Here is a 19,574-nt window from a genome sequence, read left to right as displayed (position 1 = left end):
CTTTACCTGAGCATTAATTTTGATTCCTAGTTACTTTTTTGCACTTAAGGGCATCTGTGCAGCTTTCTGAAGGGTTCTTTTTTAAAGGACTTTTTTTGCTGAAAATGTTCAGCATGGGACTGCGTGCTAGAAAGGACAATTATTTAAGTGGATAATTCCTCATCACATTAAGGAATCAAAGGATGGAAGAATGGTTTCTCGTGTGCATAGTACTGCCAGTCCCCTCCAGTCTATTGAAAATTTCATGTGAAGAAGGATAATGCTGGCTAGCAAAAAAAGCCAAACCACCCTGAAGGCTGCCTGAATGAGGGCCTCATCTGGCTGACTCTCACCCCTCTGACAGGAAACAATTAGCAGACTGGTCAGGAAAAAAAATAAGATTAAAAAAATAATAACGGATCACAAACTACAAAGCTTACCCCAATATTAAACAGGATACACAGCACACATTTGAAAATGAATTTTAAAAATAAATTAAAAAACCCACACAGAAACTCATACAATATACTATAATGAATACAAAATATAAAATACATTCTACCACATACTGAGTTTCCCATAAAGGCACACATCTTCTGAGAGTATCACCCTTATTTTTAGTGATAGGTTTACAATGAATAAATCTTCAATAAATAAAACAACCTGTTGTATAATTAACTTCATAAATGGTGTTCAGCCTACTTTTCTGACCTGTATCTTGAACTGCTGCAACCAAAATATCACACCATCATTCTTCGTTGTCTATGTCACCCTTAGATTCTTCTACCTCTTCTGCCATGTTGGAGTCTGTACCAGAAAGGCCCACCTCTTTAGCTTCTGAACCTTGAATTATCTTATTATCTTCTCTCTCTTCACTTTCTACTTAAAAAAAAAAAAAAAAAATGTACCTCTTTCTACTTCATTTTGCTGCTTGTGCTTAGAAGTTCAAATGCATTTAGTTTGCCATATTTATCACTGCTTGTTGGTAGCCTCACTAAACTGATGACAGTATTCTACTGAACTGCTGCTTTATATGTGCTGTCTGTTACTGTTGTGATTATGAGCTGTTTCAAAGCAATCTACTGATTAACTATATTTCATTGCTATCTACTGCAATTTATTACTGTTTAACTGCGTTTTACTGCATTTCATTGCTGTTTAACTGTATTTTTTCATACTGTGAGTTCCATTCTTTTGACTACAAGTGATTAATCTGTGCTTCATTGTGATTCTTTTCTTACTGAGTTCTTAACCTTAAAATTGAGTAGCATAGTCTAGATACAGCTCTGCTGTATACAGAGCTTCAGCTGCATGGCTTTTAACCCTTTTGAGGTATTCCAGCTACAAGTTTTCCCTTAGCAGCACTTGTGCTATCATCTAGTAGTACTACTCTTAGACCTTCCTCCCTTTACCCTCCTAGCTCTTCCAGTTCTTGACAAACATGGATGGATAATTTTCTACATTTTCTCCTGCCAGTCTGGTTGGTATGGGCATCCTGAGACAGTGTACCAACTGTCTCATGTACACGGACAACCCTCTACTACTACCACCTAGGAACACAATTTGTGAGAAATGCAATTACATCAAGCACCTAGTATCATTGCTCTCTCCCCCACAAACCAGTGTATTTCACACTGAGAAGGTTGGCAACATGAACACCACACCTCAAACACAACCCACCCCCACATATGCAGAGGTCATCAACAAAGGCATACCCAAACACAAGAGACCTCCGAGGCATGAAAGCACGCAAACTCCACTGCCCACCACACCACACATAGTCCACACACCTGTGTCTCAGAGGTACTAAGGCCTAAACATAAACTCAACATATTAGTCATAGGAAACTCCATTGTGAGACACACAGATGTGCCCCTCACCAGGCTGGATAAGGAGAAAGTCATGGTTAGTTGTTTGACAGGTGCCAGAATCCACCATATCACCAATGCACTCAAGTCTCTCAACAGGTACTGTTATGATCTGTCATAGTCCATGTTGGAGTGAATGACTTGAGATGTACCTCCCTGGACTATATGAAGAGAGACATGATCGAGCTCATTGAGTATGTGTCCCAGGCAGGTATGTTCCTAGTCTTAAGCAGCATTCTATCGTCAACAAGAATGATGCCTCAATACAAACGGAAAATGATTGACTAACAATTGGCTTAGTTTCTGGTGTCATTCCAAGGGGATCCATTACCTGACAGCCTGGGATGACATGATTGACAAGCCACAATGCTTTGCCAGAAATGGCCTGTACCTGTCTCCCTTGGGCTTCAGGCTCCTGGCAAAGGGTCTTGTCTCCCACATAGTGCCTTTTTTTTAAGCAATGCCATGAGGTCAAAACTACCAACATGAAAATTTCATCTAAAAGTAAATTAAAGCATTCTGCTAATAGCCTCCATTAGCCCATAATCTCCTGAAGGAACTTGCATTCTTCATACTACCTTAATTTGTATATAATGGAATTTTTCATGCTTTTGCTCCAACTAATGCCAGCTTATTGCAATTGCAGTTACCATGTATTTTCTTTCTCAAATGTCTGGTAAGTGTTTTGGAAACTTTGTAATTATTGTTATTTTGTAAGCTCGTAATTCTGAAATTTGCTGTATTTGTATTTACTGGAGCTTTTCTTCCCAGGACTCCATTGAAAATGGGCTCCTTGTGGCCCAATGGACCATCCTGGTAAACAAACTGCAAATAAAATATAATAAAAAATAAAGGTCATGCTGGAAAACGCTAGAAGTCTAAACATGAAACTGCATTCATTGTAAGCATTCTTAACCCTGGAAGAAACTGACATTTGTGTCACAGAAACCTGGTTCAAAGCTGTGAAGAGCACCCCAGCCATACCAGGTTACTCATCCTATCATTTGTTCAGACCCCAAACCGCGGGCAGCAAAACAAAAGGAGGGGGAGTTGCAATATATATAAAAGACATACACACCTCTAGGCTGGTCAAACAGTATGATGCACAGGAAATACTCCAGGTGCAGTTAACAATTGACAAGACCACTATTAAAATCATAGCTAGCTACAGGTCTCCAACTCTGACACAAGATGCTCACTCCACCTATCTGGACCTCTTTGAATCTATCAAGATTCAACCGTTTACCCGTATCCTGGGTGACTAACTATTCAACCACAGATTGGAAGAAATACTCATGCCAAAACACAAATGCCCAGAGATTCCTTGATTTTGTCAATGCAAATGCCTTGGACCAGTTGGTTGACACCCCCACAAGAGGTGAAAATATCTTGGACTTGGAATTAACCAGCATGAGTAACCACTGCAGCATCCCTACAGTGTCATCATCCCTGGTAAGATTCGACCAGAATGCAGTCACTTTCGAAGTCACCATCTCCTCCGCCCCCCCCCCCTTATCTAGGGTCAATCAAAATAACTTCTCCAAAGCTGAACACAACCTCCTGAGGGAAGGTATAAACAGCTTCACAGCCCACTCCCCCTCCGCATGAACTAGCACATATGTCCAAACCTACACCAAAGTATTATATGAGAATTTGTACAGCTGCATGGAATCAGAGATACCAGACACGACGAAATCCTCCTCCTCAAGGAAGAGTAAACCTGTCTGGTGGACATTTACAATAAATAAACTCTTAAAGGAAAAAAATTGCTGTCCAGGACCAAGAAGGAACAGTTGTCTAATTGGAAGCATTCTCTCCTTAGCTTGAACAAGTAAATAAGAGCACTAGTGAGATCCTCCAAAGCAAACTTCGAGTCCAAACTGGCCACATCTACTAAAGACGGTTATAGGGCTTTCTTCACATATGTCTGAAATCTCAAGGGAACCACCCAGATCTGCTCAGAACTGGTGGTCAAGGACACCACATACACAAACCCTGTAGACATAGCCAACCTGCTGGCAGGCAGGTTTAGTGAAAACTTCACTCCTGTGTCCCCCCCCCCCCATCAGTAAAATAGGACATCCCCAGAACCTGCCCCCCTCCCTTTATCTCTAGGGAGCAAGCCATCACTGCCTCCTCAAAGACAAAAAATACAGCCTCCATGGGACCTGATAACATCCCTGGCTGCATCCTACATGAACTAAGACAAGAACTTGCAGCACCATTAGGCACCCTAGTCAACCAAAGCCTGAATACCGGCTTCATCGCAGCCCAGTGGAGGACAGCTACTGTCATCCCTTTGCACAAAGGTGGAGCGTCCACCGATCCAGGAAATTACAGACTGATCAGCCTAACTAGCCCAATCTGCAAGGCCATGGAGCGGATTATCATGGACCTCATTAACAAGAACACTGACAACTTCCAGACACTTGATCCCACACAGTTTAGTTTTGTTAAGGGGAGGTCATGCTTGTTAAATTTGGTCGATTTCTTTGAAACAGTCACCAAGGTCATAGACGAGGGGAAGACAGTGCACACGCCTACCTTGACCTGGCCAAGGCCTTAGATACTATTCCTCACTCAGGTATAATAGATAAACTCTCTCAACTAGGCAATAATCCATATGTTATCAGAAGGGTAGCAGACTAGCTCACTGATAGAACCCACCAAATCAAAATAGGGGAAGCCATCTCAAGTAGTAGACCTGTAACAGCTATGGCTGACCAAGTTTGCAGATGACTGCAAGATGGGTGCTGCCATCAATTCCCCAAATGATGCGGACATCGTCCAAGAGGGTCTCACCCAAACAAATGACTGGTGCCAGAAACATGGCCTCAAACTGAATGACAAAAATGTATCATCGTCCCTTTTGGGGAGGGTGACATCCCCACAATTATCACATTGATAAGGCATTAAGCACGCAATCAGTCGTGAGGGACTTGGGCACCCAGGTTGATAGCCAACTGACTTTTGACCACCATATTGCCACCATTGTACAGAACGCTTTCTACATGGCCCACCTCATTAGTAAGGGTATCTCATTCAGGGACAAGGTCATCATAACATCCCTGTATTCTTCCCTTATAAGACCCATTACTAAGTACAATGCCCCTTTCGGCATGCACCTCGCAAAGCACATGCAGCAGCTGGAGAGACCACAGAGGTTCCTCACCCGGAGAATCCAGGGCCTGAAACATCTACCCTACAAAGATGGGCTAAAAGCCCTGTCCCTCTACTCAGTCTCCTACAGACTCCTCAGAGGTGACCTATGTCTGGCATACAAAGCAATCTCAGACCCCACCCCTGATGGGACTGCTGCATATCCGCAAGTCAAGCTCCACTCAAGTAACCTGTATGTGCAACCTCAACCTGGTCTGTGACATCAATAGAACTTGGTGGGACAGATTTGTGTCCCAGAGACTCCCCCCTTTTGTGGAATAGACTCCCTCTCCCCGTAAAGCAGAGTACCTCATTAAACCTTTTTAAGTGCAACCTGGACAACTAGATGGGGAACAGAAAATACACCCCTGGGATTCCACCTGTGTACCTGCTGGACAGTGGCATAGGGTGCTGACTTGTTGGAACATGGGCTAAATTCTTGGCTAGGCTTGTAAGAGCCTCAGGGACAATAGCCTAGTAACTTCCTATGATCCCATAATATTTTCTTACCAACTGTTCAGCCATCCCACAAGGTGAACACACACACAAAGATATATATATATATATATATATATATATATATATATATATGGTTCTACCTGACTTCGTCGACAGCGCAGAAGACCGACAGCGAATTGAGCTCCAGAAGATCGAAAACGAAGAAGACCGACGCGAATCGCGAGTGGCAGAACATCGACAATGCAGAAGACCGACACGACGGATGACAACACCAACGCCGAGGATGCCGACATGGGGAAAGGCTGTGTGAGTATGCGGTAGTGACGGACGTTAGGGTGCGAGGCAGGTAAGTGTGGAGATTGACGGTCTGTGGGGATAGGGGTGGGTTAAGTGAGTTAGGGTTAGGGAGCGATAGGGGTGGGTTAAGTGAGTTAGGGTTAGGGAGCGATAGGGTGGGTTAAGTGAGTTAGGGTTAGGGAGCGATAGGGGTGGGTTAAGTGAGTTAGGGTTAGGAGCGATAGGGCGGGTTAAGTGAGTTAGGGTTAGGAGCGGGTAGGTAAGTGTGCGATAGTGACGGACCTTAGGGTTAGGGTAAGGTTTAGTGTGGGCTTGTAAGGATTTTGGTGTGCTTGTGTTGTGTGTGTGGTTTGTGGAATGGGGATGTGTTTTGTTTTTAATTGTTATTGTGGTGTGTGCAGTGTATGGGGTTTCGTGTTTGTGTACCGTCGGTTATTTCGTTGTCGGTTATGTGTGGTTTCGTGTTTATGGACTGTCGAATATGTGGTGTCGGTGATGTGGTTGTCGGTGTTGTGTGGTTTCGATTATGTCAGGTAGAACCATATATATATATATATATATTTTTTTTTTTTTTACTTTAGGTCCCCCTTTGCATTTTATTGACTGGATTAACTGTGCTTTTACCCAAGTTTCATCAAGTTACTTTAAAGTTCCATTCATGTACCTATCTCCTTTCATCAAGACATTACCTACATAATCTTCTGGTCCCTGTTTATATGACTTTTGGCATATTTTTGTTTATTCTGAACTGTTTCCAATCTGCCTTTCCTTAGTTGCAAACATTACGTCTCCAGGACTGTACAAAGTATACTAGGTGATACCCCTTTATAAAGGCAACTGGAAAGGTAACTATTTTTCAGTTTGTTGTATCAGTTACTATGCACCCCAGTATCATAGGAGCCTTGACTGCTGCTTTTCATCCACTGCTTATTTACAGTTAGATTATCTGACATGACGTTTCTCACATATTTTCTTTGTTGTTGCTGCCATTTTTCTTCAAAGTGTGTATACCTCTTTTGAATCCATGCCTCCTATATGCATTATTTTGCTAATAACAAACTGCCCTCTTTTAGGCTATTCCTTCATTTCAGTTTTCATCTTCATCCCTTCTATACTTTGGGTCTATATTATAATATCGAATGGAACGAATGTCGAACGGCCGAAATATAGAAAGTGTCATTCAAATAACTTGGTTTTGTGGGGGGCTGTGCCCCCCCCCCCGCTAATTATATATATCAACTCCGAGACCGCACTACAGTGAGGAAAGGGCAAAATTCCCGAAATTCACTGCACTCCAATCCCACAAACCAGAACTCGATGAACGGCACTTTCGATATTTCGGCCGTTTGACATTTGTTCTGCTTGATATTATAACATAGACCCTATACTTTAAGGATATCAACCTTTATGTGCACTGTTATTTACAAAAGGCATATCATTCCTTCCAGATCATCTACAATGTCACTTATACAGAAATTAAAAAGAACTGGTCAGAGTAATGACCCATACAGACATTAAAAAGGACAGGTCATGTTACAGACCCTTGTATTATAGCACAGGTAACTGTAACTATCCTTTCTTCTATGTAGACTTCATTTACTACTGATTTCTATGTTTATTTGTGTCCCAGGTTTTACCTCTGTTATCACCTTAGGGTCAACTCCAAGAATCATAGATTCATGAGGTAATTAGTAGGCTAATGACCGCAGGGAGCCTTTTTAAGGTTAGCCATGCTTCCCCTCAGGTGAGAACTGAACACTATACCTTTTGTCTCTAAGGTAAATATCTCAACCATTATGCCAGCCCCCAACTTTCTGCAGAATATTACATGCCTAGCTAATGTCTAGACAGTGACCAAATCCAACCCTGTACCTTGTGTTTGTGAGTTAAACACCTTAACTGTTATTCCACAAATTAAACAGGATCTGCTGCTTATTCAAAAATTCAGCAAGGAAATGTACACATTAGCTGATCTGCCATCAGTCAGTGTCTCTTAATTAAAAAAAAAAAAACAGTGAAACATATGGTACTGTGTAGGAACACAGCTCCTTCAAAGCATGTTACGTGCTTTACTACTCCTTGATATGGTATTCCTTATTGCTTTTATATAATGGGCCTTTCTGAACAGAACCAGAAATGGCAGGTTTTGCATCTGATAATTTGGTAAGGTAATAATGCTCAGACTAGCACCATGGTTCAGGCTCAGTAGCCAACCAACAGGGTAGCTTTACTTTCTGCTGTAATTTTAAAGCTTTTTAGAAATTTCTACCTCTCCTTTACCCCACATACCACTGTAATAATACAGAGTAGGCTGTTAGATCTGGCCAAGCCCTTACAGACAGGAGTCCTGAAGTAATGCACTTAAAATTGTGCAATCTGGGTTTTGGTAATATTACTCAATGAATAATAAAGATTCTATAATTTCACATTTCAGTCAGGGCCATTCATTAGTTTTTTGGAACACTGTATAATTTATTTTCAATAAACACCAATAAAAAAATAAATACAAAACACCCCCATCCCATATTAACTTGGAACAAGCACACAAAACTATATACATCTTCAAACCATGAAGTCTAACCCTCCAGAAGGGAACAACTGCCCCAAATTGATGGCTGCACCTATAGGCATTATCTAACATAAAATTAAGGTTCCACTTAAACTGACTGCTGTCTGTTTTCTTATCTCTCTTCCCCTCTTACATAAGAAAAACAGCTTGTATGCTTTCAGAAATGATAAACTTTTAGCCCTAAGAAAAAGAGCACTGGCTGTCTTTAAATAAAACTAAACCATACACTGTTCTACTAACTGCATTAAAGTATTAAGGCTGCTAGGGAGGTTGTTCTTGCTTATTTATTTCCCATAATTTCAAACTTATTTTTTCACTGAACTGCTTACCATTGTACCTGTTAATTTTGCATTTCCCTCAGCAAAGAATACTCATGATTCTCAAGATCAGCTGCTTGTACCTGCAGACACCTTCTCTCTATGTAAATGTACTCAGAAATTAGTCTCTGTAAATTTCAATCAGAAAAGAATGTACAGCTGCCCTCAGCTGCAGACATCTAGACTCCACTAAACATTTGCCAGTGGAAAAGCAAACAAGCCAATATCTTCCCAGCTGTAAGAAGCTTAGCATTTTCATGTCTTTCATTATTTGCCTTATTTTAAAGCCTACATGCTTTCAAAATCACATGTTTATAGCTTAGGACAAAGGTAGTAATCTAGACATTCACCCTTGTAAAATAAAAGAAGACAATATCCTAATTCTACATATAATATAGTCAGTGAACTTTTACACCCTGCTCTTACCCCAGCAGCTCAAGATGACAGCACATGAACACTAAACATGCTCTTTTCTCCCGTTTTTCTTCCTTGTTAATGTGTAAAACATATTTCCCATTTTTCTTCCTTGTTAATGTGTAAAACCTATTTCTTACAACTAAACAGTATTTGCATACTTTAATATCTTTAACAGATAGAACAGTCACTAAAAAGACTCCCTACCACATTTAAAATACCCTGACTACACAATACACAAAATTGTTTTACTGTATATAGCATGCAGTTTATATATCATGAAAATGTTTTATATGAATACTACGAATAGTAATTGTTTTACTTACAGTTAGTTTCCCCCATTAGTGTCTTTTTAATATTAATGATATAAATTGGGATGCATGCTTTACAGTCCACCTACAAGTTTAACAAAGTCAAGAAAAGTTCAGTGTTTTTCAACCACTTTTTATTGCAAAACCATATTTAACAAATAAGATAAGATTCTTTATAGTCTTTCATTTATTTACAAATTTCAGAGCAGCTGGTCTTCTTCCTGTTCATCTCCATCTCCCAACACCAGACTCTGGTTCAAGTCCAAGGTACTGCAGATTCTTCTAGTCAAGTCATGTTTCTTTCTGTCTTCCAAGCATTTTCCTTTGGAACGTTAGAAAAGGTTTCCCAGGCAAAGTCTCTGCAAACCTTACTGTCAGAGGAATGAGAAACTGAGTCCACTTCTGTTTGATGGCTTGTCTTTTGTTGGATAAACTTTCGTATTTCCTCCTTAGCCTGTTCTGCATAAAAAAATGAATTTTGATCTTCCAGGAAAAAAATACTCTGAAGTCAGCTGAATAAAGCAAATCGAATCTCACACCTGCCTCTCGACATTCCCAGATTGCTGGAATAAATCTGCTTTTGTTCTGCCTGATGTAAAGTGAAAAATCATTTTCTACAAACACTCTGCTTTCTCCAGTTTTAATACTTCATTCTTCTGCCACAGTTTTGTCAGGATCAACTCTTTCTGCTGGTATGATTGCATCTTTACTAATATATGTCTTGTCTGCTTTCTCATGGCCAGTTATGGAGCATACACTCAATATGCTCTTTTGAATAACAAATCCTGTTGTGGAACACAAGTCCAGTTGCTTATTTGTGCTTTCATAAAATTAATAATCTGCTCCTTCTAGTTTTAATGGTACAGCAGAAAATCTCAAGTTTTCTCTATGCACTCTGTTTTCTTCATTTCTACCTCTGATGCTTGCAGTTTTATCAGTTCATCCGAACAGCTAGTTAAAGCGTATTCTATTTGTTCAGCCTTTTGTAATTTGAGTTGATATCTTTCTTCAATGTTTCATTTATTTTAATCACTTCTGAGTAAATCTGTTTTATTTTTTTCCTTTAGATTACTGGAAGTCATCTCTTGAACCAAAGCTGAAGCTTCAACTGCTACTTGCTGAACAGCTGTAGTATTTTCTCTTCACATTTTCTGGTTGATTTTCTTTCAGGTTTTCGTCAGTAACTGAATTTTACCCCCCTCCCCCCAAAAAAAGTTTCAATGGCACTGTTATTTTTTCCCCCAGTTTCTGTTTTCATATATTGAGAGCTGAAACTGAACTGTTGCTCAGTGTGCAGCCATCTTGGAAGTCCCTCTGAGTAAGATCTTTGATCGCACTGATTCTCTTTGTACGTCTGTCTACTCCTTATAATAGTTTCTCTCTCCAGTAGAGAGTGAACATAAGTTATACTTAGTGATAGGTATTACTGTTGAACTATACAGGGCTTTGAGAGTAAGTGGATATCTCAATAATACATGGTCGTAAACTGAACCCATCTGTCACTGCTTTTGTTTTCATCTCCAATGCATATTGTTTACAGATAAATGTTGAACAAACTATATTACCTAGGCCTCTGATTTGTTTTACACTCTCATACAGATGTTATACACATATTTATTGGAAGTAAAAACACAGCAGTAACCATCAAGGTGGCAGTGTAAATGGAAGTAACATTTGAAGTATGGGGAATAGAAATACTGTTTTTCATTGTTTTGGTGAGGAGATTAACTGTGTACAGAGTAGTGCTGATTGAGGGACATGTCCCACAAGACAATTTCCTTTTTATTTTCAAACTTATTAATTACAAGACAATTTCCCATGAGAGTGCTTTATTACTAACACGATCTCTTGACATGAGTTCAAAATACATCAGCAGTATAATACTGTATAAATCAGATACCCTCCCATGTTTTCTCCCTTTGTATTGAATGCATGCAAAATTCTCATTTCCCAGCTGACATACTGTTTTGGTGTAACATACAAAACACTGGAAATTAGTTGTGAGAGACAAGTCAGGCTTAAATAACATCAGTTATTTAGAAGTCTTAACAATATAATTCTTAACGAGAACCTAGGAACACAACAGGCATACTTACAGCTTTCCTTTTCAGAACTAGGTCCAACTGCCACTCTGTGTCCTTAGCTGGTCTTTTCAAAAACACTTCTGGGCTGAGCCTGGATTAAAATGAGAAATCACATGACAGAGGAGTTTGTGAAGAAAGAGGAAGAAGCATTACTGGGAGGATTTAAGCAAAAGAACACAGGCTAAGTGCTTCCAATTCTCTAACTGTGCTGCCCATCTGTCCAAGATCCATTTTCATCATGATCAACATTTACAGCACAGCTCACTCTATATTCTAAATATGGTTTCAAGTTCAAAGTCCTCATTAAAGAACTAAAGAATGCCAGCAATCAGTAAACCAGCTTTAAATATGTTTACCCTTTTTACAGAAGGCCTCATGACTCAATCCTTCTGTGTGGTGGTGCTGGATATTAAGCACTTACACTACACTCCTGTATTAAATGTTTCACTGTAAGTACTACTCCAAACCAATTTTGTAATAAAGATATAACTGGTCTATATAGCCCTTGACATGACTCACCATGGCTAAATATTTATGTGCTATTAAAATAACTTATTCATAACCACATATTAAAAGAAATGTCTATGTTTGCTTGTACAGTTTTGTAAAGTAGGTTCTCAGTAATTCACCCTCAGTATTTTTCATCAAGGAGCTTCCATGCCCACACTGCCAGAATACATTTTTAGGACTCACATGGGAATCAAATGCTATTTTGAAGGCTGAGCTACTACTAACATTCCTAATCTGAATAGGTAGGATGTTCCTTAACCTTCACAACTCAATTACATACTTATTTACATCTGTAAAGTGTGTAGCTCATTTTTAATCAAATCTTGGGGGGAAAAAGCTCCAATAACAAAACCTATATATTAAAAGACACCCCAAGCAAAAGACCAAAAGAGCAGAGAGAGGATACAGAAAGATAAGAGAAAACTATGCATATTCTGCAGTGAGGACTCGCATACCTCTCAACCTCTTAGAGCAAGAAATCTGGACAAAGCCATAAATAAAAGTGGGACAATGGTCCAAAAAGATGGACAATTTTTAAATATTGCTCTTACAAACTTAGAAAGTTGATAGAATAACAGGTTTTGCATTAGCATTAATTTTCTGAGTGGTACGAAGTCTGAGATTCAAACGTCTGTCATTATTTTCTAACTTCAGTCTTTAATGATTTGTTACGGATTTGCCATAAAACCAGAACTTTATGAAAAATGGACCAAAATATGAGGCAAAAATCTGGACATTCTGCGAAAATATGTACAGTTGAGAGGTATGGTGAGGAGGAGTACACACCTCTCAATTGTCTAGACATTTGCAGAATGTCTAGATTTTTGCCTCATGTTTTTGCTCTGTTTCTCAAAATTTGCGTTTTTCTGGAAAATCTTTGAGGACTGAAGTGAATAAGCAATGACAGACATATAAGCTTCAGACTTCATATCCTTCAGAAAATGCATGCCAATGCAAAACATATCATCGACACAACTTTCTAAGTTTATAAGAGGAACATTTAAAATCTGTTCCTAATTTTGGGCCTATGTTCCCCCATTATTTTTGCCTTTGTCTAGATTTCTTGTGAGAAGAGGTTGAGGGATATGATTTTAAAGACTTACAAGAAGACACACACCAATGTGGCTAGTTAACTCTAAAGAATACACAATACATATAGAAAATGTGGACATTTTAAGGCAAAACAAGCATACAAGATAAACACAGCTGTAGAATATAATACAAGCTAACAAATGCACTTTAATAATAGCAAAAGTGAATGAACAGGTATAAAACATAGAATTCAATAAAACTAATTTAACACATTTGAGAACCCTATGAGCAAACATCAGCACTATAACCATGTAGCAGGCATAAACATTGTAAAGAACATGCGTGAAGCAATACCAGACCAGCCAGCATGTGACGGGCATGGCAATCAATTCTCAGCAGCACTACTGTGTGCTCACCACAGGGATTTACTAGCGAATCTTGTGAACAACTCCAGCATATCCAGTATATAGCAAATGCAAGGACTACCAGTGGAACTTGTGAACAGTCTGAGTGCCTCCACTATTTTGAAGTCAAAGCAGGGGAGGCAAAGAGATCTACTTGAGGAGTACCCCACTGGTAAACAATGTCCAGAAACATTTCACTGTGAAGCATCCATTCGTGGAATTCAGTGAAGGACCTGCTCAGAGTGTCTGCCACAATGATCTGATCTGAAGGAATATAAACTGCCTGAAGAGTCATTTGACAGCCAGATCCCATACCAGAAGTGCCAACTGGAAAAGAAGGTAAGATCTTGTTCCTCCCTGTTTGTTGATATACCACATAACTCTGGCATTGTCTGTGAATACCTTGAGAGGCTCCGGAGAGAAAAAGAGGATGAAAGGCCTGAAGAGCAAGCATAAGAACTGTCATCTCTTTGATGCTGATGTGCTCCTTTGGCTGGATGTGGCGACCATACTCCCTGAACCTTCAGGGAGCCAAATGTTGGTTCCCATCCCACATCTGAAGCTTCTGTGTACCGACCCTGAGAGGGAAGAGGAGGATGAAAAGAGAGCCATGGATTCAGAGACAACTGCTGAATCTACCATAGAAGTTTCTTCTTGAGACAAGGGAGAAGAGGAACTATAAAATCTAGAGGATGCGCATGTTGAAGCCATACCAGTTTCAGAAACCACTGGAACTTCCTCATGTGGAGTTTGGCCAGAGGAAGCATCGGAATGGTGGAAGCCATGAACCCCACAGCTCTCAGAAACTCCCTGGATGTAACGGAGACCAGGGGAAGAAGAGTCTGAAAATAAGAAATGAGAGTTAAGGCCTTTGGAGGAGGCAGGGATGCCAGCACTGGCACTGTCTGAATCCTGCAACCCAGAAAGACATGATCTTGAGAAGGGGTCAGGGAAGATTTTTTGAAGTTTATTGTGAACCCCAGGCTCTGAAGAACAGAAATGGTAAAAATGGAGATTGTGCAAAAGGACCTCTGGAGAGAATGGCTGAATCAGCGGCTCATCCAAGTAAGGAAATATACGGATCCCTTGAAGCCTGCAAAAAGCAATCACAGGAGTGAGGCATTTGGTGAACACACTTGGGGCAATAGAAAGGCCAATGGGCAAAGCACAGAACTGAAAATGTCAGGGAGCAACAGAAAAACACAAAAACTTCCCGAAAAGAGGATGGATTGGAATATGGAGATAAGCATCCTTGAAATCCAGAGACACCAGAAAGGCCTGAGGGAGCAACAGAGGAAAAAGGATCTGAAGGGACAACATCTGAAAGGAAGGCACCTTCAGAAAAGTGTTCAGATGAGGGAGGTCTAGAATTGGTCACCATGTACCTTCTTTTCTGGGCACTAGAAACATTCTTGAATAAAACCCCTTCCCTTTTGGGACAGAGGCACCATAGTACTCTGGGACAAGAGATCACGGAGAACCTCTGGAAAAAAGAAAGTTGTTCCCAAGGAGGCTGATGATTGCCCATAAAAGGAGGATGGGAAATCCACACCATGAAGTACCCCTGATGAGTAACTGACAGAATCCAAGAATCCTGGGTGATTTGAAGCCAAATAGGAAGAGAAAGAGAAAGGCGAAGAGAAAGAGGAATGTGGCTGGGAACAGGTGGATAGTCAGACAGCAGCTGGTTTGTCAGGAAAGGAAGGGTTTAGAACCCCTGCAGCCTGAGTGGCCTTAGCAAGAGGAGCCCGTTTACCACCCTTTTTACCTTTAGCAGGAGGGCGAGGCTGCCTACAAAAAAAGTCTGGCTCAGAAGGGTAGCTTCTCTGGAATTTAGGCACAGGAGAAACAGATATGTTTAAGCTCCTGCAAGGCCTTCCCCTTGTCCTGAAGAGACTTAAACTAGCAGCTGCTTCCCCAAATAAAAGTTTATTATCCAAAAGAGCATCCATCAACTTAGCCTTAATATCATCGGGTAAAGGTTGAAGCCTAAGCCAAGAATAACTCAGTACTGAACCAAAAGCAACAGCCCTAGAAGGGGCATCCACTGCATCATAACTACATTTGATAGAATGATGAACTACTTGAGAGGAAGTCCCTAGCAAGGAAAGAGCGGAAGACTTGCTTCAGTGTTTGGAAGATCAGAAAAAAGCTGACATGCCCGTGAAAGATGAGCCAACACATGCCCAGATATATGCACCTAATAATTAACAGCCCTAAAAGCTAGGGTAACCGAAGTATAAACCCTCTTACCCAGCCTGTCCATGGTTCTGCTGTTCTTGTCAGAAGGCAGCAACCTGGATGAAAGAAGCAACTGAGACAGCTTATCAAAGGCTACAGACACAGCAGAGTGGTCAGCAGCAGGACATGTGAACAAAAAGGAACAATCCTCAGGCACCGAATAAAACCTATCAGATTTCTTAGGAGTAGGGGACATAGAATCAGATGATTTACAGGCAATGGAAAAAACATCCAGTAAAGCAGCCAAGACAGGATGTGTACCCACAGGTTTAGGAGATTCCATCTGCAGTAACTCATAGTACCTCTTATGGATATCAGAAACCTGGGCACAATCCCACTTAAAAAATTCCATCATCATAAAGATTGTGTCCCCAAAGGAAATTTCCTCAGAAAGAGTACCTGGCTATTAGATTCCTCTTCCTCAGACCTGTAGGCCAAAGGAGATGGGATCTAGGTAGCATAAGTAATGGATTCTTCATCAGAATCCATCTCTTCCTCAGAAGAATTCAATTCCCTGGGTCTTTTAGGTGAAGAAGAGGACCAATGAGGAGCAGGAACCGAAACCTCTTGAGGAGGCCTTAATGACAGTAAAGCATTAAATAATCCCCGAGTAAAGGCCTGCCACTCACTTTATGTGGATCTCTAGGAGCAGAAGAAACATGTTTAGATTTCAGTTTCTTTTATATGGGGGTGTCCATCCTAGAAAACTGAGAAGGCCCTGACTCAGAACAGCATTCCACAACTGTAGTAGAAGCTTCTTCCTTAAGAAGAAATTGCAGAGCCCCCCCCAGGCCCCTTTTGAAACAATCAAACATGGTTCCCCCTGAACACTTGAAATGGATGCCTGCAAAGTCTCGATAGATGTGCTGCCCGCCAGACCCTACCGGCCTCCAATCCAGATGTGGCAGAAGAATCCAATAACACAACCAGGTGAGTCTCTGGGTTTGTAATAACCTAAGGGAGAAACACCCGGCAAAAGCTGGACAGTGGAATACTCCGTCTTACCTTTTTCACCTTCTTCTTCCCCGACGGCTGACCCTCAGGGCAGGAAGTTCCATTCAGAATATCTTTAGCAAGAAGCTTAACATGTTGGTTGTCAAGATACGATGAAAGGGAAGAAAGGCTACTACGAAGGGTTTTTGGGAGAAATGCCTGACAAATTGAACAAGATGTATGGTCATGAGAAGCCCCTAATCAAAAAAGGCACTTATCGTGGCAGTCTTTATGGGTAATCTGTCTCCCACACTGGCATTTACCCTTCCTGGATGACATTAACCCCCAAATAGCACAACCCCCCCAGAAAACAAAACAAAAACTAAAACCTCAAATGGGTACTTATCTGCAACGGTGAGTACTTCAGCAAACAGGAGTAATCACTGGAATTTCAACATACAGAAAAAATGGCAAAAAAACAGACAGAGGCAAACAGGCCAACAGTTAAAAGCAGTGTTCAGACTGGTGGCAAAGACATTCTGTGGATGGTATGCCTGAACGTCACCTTTATGCCCTACGCTATACGAGGAGTAATTAGGTGATGTTCAGCATACCATAAAGCAATGGTAGGCTTTGGTAGATTGGCTGGATGATGTGTTTCATAGGTTCATAGGTGTGTACCAGGCTAATCGCCCTGGAGCCTTTACAAGCCTAGCCCATCGGATTACCCTGGCATCATGCCACCCAACCTTAGTTCCCAGTGCCTCTGTCGAGTAGAGCCACTAAAGTGATCCCTAGGGTGAATTAGAAAATCCACTCTTCAAGATTTCTATTGAAGATGGCCAGTGAGGTGCTCTGTTTGACATGTATGAGAAGTCTACTCCAGAGCATGGGCAGTCTCTGGGTTATGAACCTGTCCCTCCAGCATGTTCTGTTGATTGTGGTAATGAGGTTGAGGTCTCTGGAGCGTGTGGTGCAAAGGGATTGGGATTTCTTTAGATTTAGCATTTCTAACAGAGCTGGGTCAGACAAGGCTTTGTAAGTCAAGCAGAGATTGCCTCTAAGTAGGCGATATGAGACAGAGAATAGCTGGAGTTTTTTTGAGTCTGTCCATACAGGACAAGTGTTTAAGGCCTAGGATCCTCTTTGTGAGGTACTTTTGCAGCCTCTCCATTTGTTGTAGGTGTCTAGTGAGGTACATGCCAAATGGGGCATTGTACTCGATGATTGGCCTAATGAGGGAAGAGTAGAGGGAGACAATGACCTCTTTCTTCCTGGATGCAAAACCCTCAGTAATAAGTTGTGCCACATAGAAGGACTTTCTGACCACAGTGGCAACATGGTGGTCAAAAGAGAGGTTGCTGTCAACCTGTGTTCCCAGATCTCTTATAATACCTTCTGTGTTCAGTGGACTACCATTGATGTGGTAATTCATGGGAACCGGGTTTTTCCCAAAGGCGATGACTACACATTTTTTGGCACAGAGCTTAAGGCCATGGTTCTGACACCAGTCATTGGTCTCAGTGAGGCCTTTCTGTAGGATGTCAACATCACTTGGGTAGCTAATAATAGCTTTCAACTTGCAATCATCTGCAAACTTTGTCAGCCAGAGTCCCTTTGTGCTGGCCTGGACTTCAGAGGAGTAGATACCAAACAGGAGAGGACCCAGGACCGAACCCTGTGGGACACTACTCGTGACTGGTCGGCAATCTGATTTGGAGTCAGCTACATTCACACTGTGGGTTCTATCTGTGAGCCAGTTTGCAACCCACCTAGTGATATAGGGGTTGATGCCTAGCTTAGTGAGTTTTTCTGATTCCTGATTGGGGAATGTTATCAAAGGCCTTGGCCAGATCAAGGTAGGCTGTATGAACCACCTTGCCTTCATCCACAGCTCTGGTGACTGACTCAAAGAAATCGACCAGGTCAAGCAGGCATGATTTACCCTTCAAAAAAACAAACTGTGTGGGATCCAGAGTTTGGAGATTTGTTTATTAGGTCCATGATGATGTGCTCCATAGCTTTGCATATCAGACTCATCAGGCTAATGGGACGATAGTTCCCAGAGTCTGTAGTCACTCCTCCTTTATGGAGAGGGATGTCTGTAGCAGTGCGCCATTCAGTAGGGACAAAGCCTGAGGTGAGGCTGTGACTGAACAGGGCACACAGGTGAGGTGCCATTTCACTCTGTAGTTCATGTAGAACACAGCCAGGGATGTTGTCAGGTCCCATAGAAGCTGTATTCTTGGCCTTGGACAGTGCTGTTTTAACCTGTGCAGCAGTAATACTGGGTGCCTGGCAATCTACTGGTATTGTGATCGGTCCTTTGAAGGGGGAGAAAGGGGTAAAGATGGCACTGAATTTGTCGTCCAGTATACTGGCAACATCTGTTGGTTCGGTATAGGAGGTACCATTGTGCAGTAGCTCAGAGCAAATCTGGGTATTGCCATTGAAATTCTTTACAGAACTACAGAAGGCCTTGTGGTTGTCTTTACTATTTGCTGCAATTCTGTTTTCATAGCTAGCTTTAGAGGATTTGATGAGGGATCTCAACTTTTTGTTGAGGCTGATAACAGAGTTTTTCCAGTCTTGGGACTTCACCTTATTCTACATCAGTTTCCTCCTTCTGTTGTAGAGTTTGTTTATGGCAGGAGACCATGAGATTGGCTTCCTTTTTTTGGAGGAGAGCGTCTTGGTTCTAGTGGGTATGGCGAGATCCATGCATTTGTGTACGTGTTCATACAGTACATTGGTGTATGATTTGGTGGTTATGCTCATGCAACTATTCTCCATTTGTATGGATGATGTGAAGTTATCTACCTCTGGTTTTAGGAGCCCAAAGTTAGCTTTGGAGAAGTTTTTCATGGTGGTTACCTTTGGGGGGGGGGGGGTAGGAGGGACGTGGATTTCCAAGGTGATTAGTCTGTGGTTGGATCTAACCAGGGAGGAGTTGACTATTGGTGTAGAGCAATGGTCGTCCATATTAGTAATGACCAG

General features: G+C 41.3%; 1 protein-coding gene across 3 annotated transcripts in view; it reads right to left on the bottom strand.

Moving 5' to 3' along the window:
* Positions 1-19,574, bottom strand: part of PLD2 (phospholipase D2) — a 716,894-nt gene that overhangs the window by 255,706 nt on the left and 441,614 nt on the right. For all 3 annotated transcript variants that reach the window (XM_044077075.1, XM_044077076.1, XM_044077077.1), the window contains exon 12: positions 11,470-11,548. In XM_044077075.1, the coding sequence (XP_043933010.1) occupies positions 11,470-11,548 (79 nt within the window). The remainder of the gene's footprint in view (positions 1-11,469; positions 11,549-19,574) is intronic.

The sequence above is a fragment of the Protopterus annectens genome, chromosome 7.part0 (assembly GCF_019279795.1).
Source record: "Protopterus annectens isolate FY-2018-M chromosome 7.part0, PAN1.0, whole genome shotgun sequence".
NCBI classification, from domain to species: Eukaryota; Metazoa; Chordata; order Ceratodontiformes; family Protopteridae; genus Protopterus; species Protopterus annectens.
This window is presented reverse-complemented; position numbering and strand designations above follow the sequence as displayed.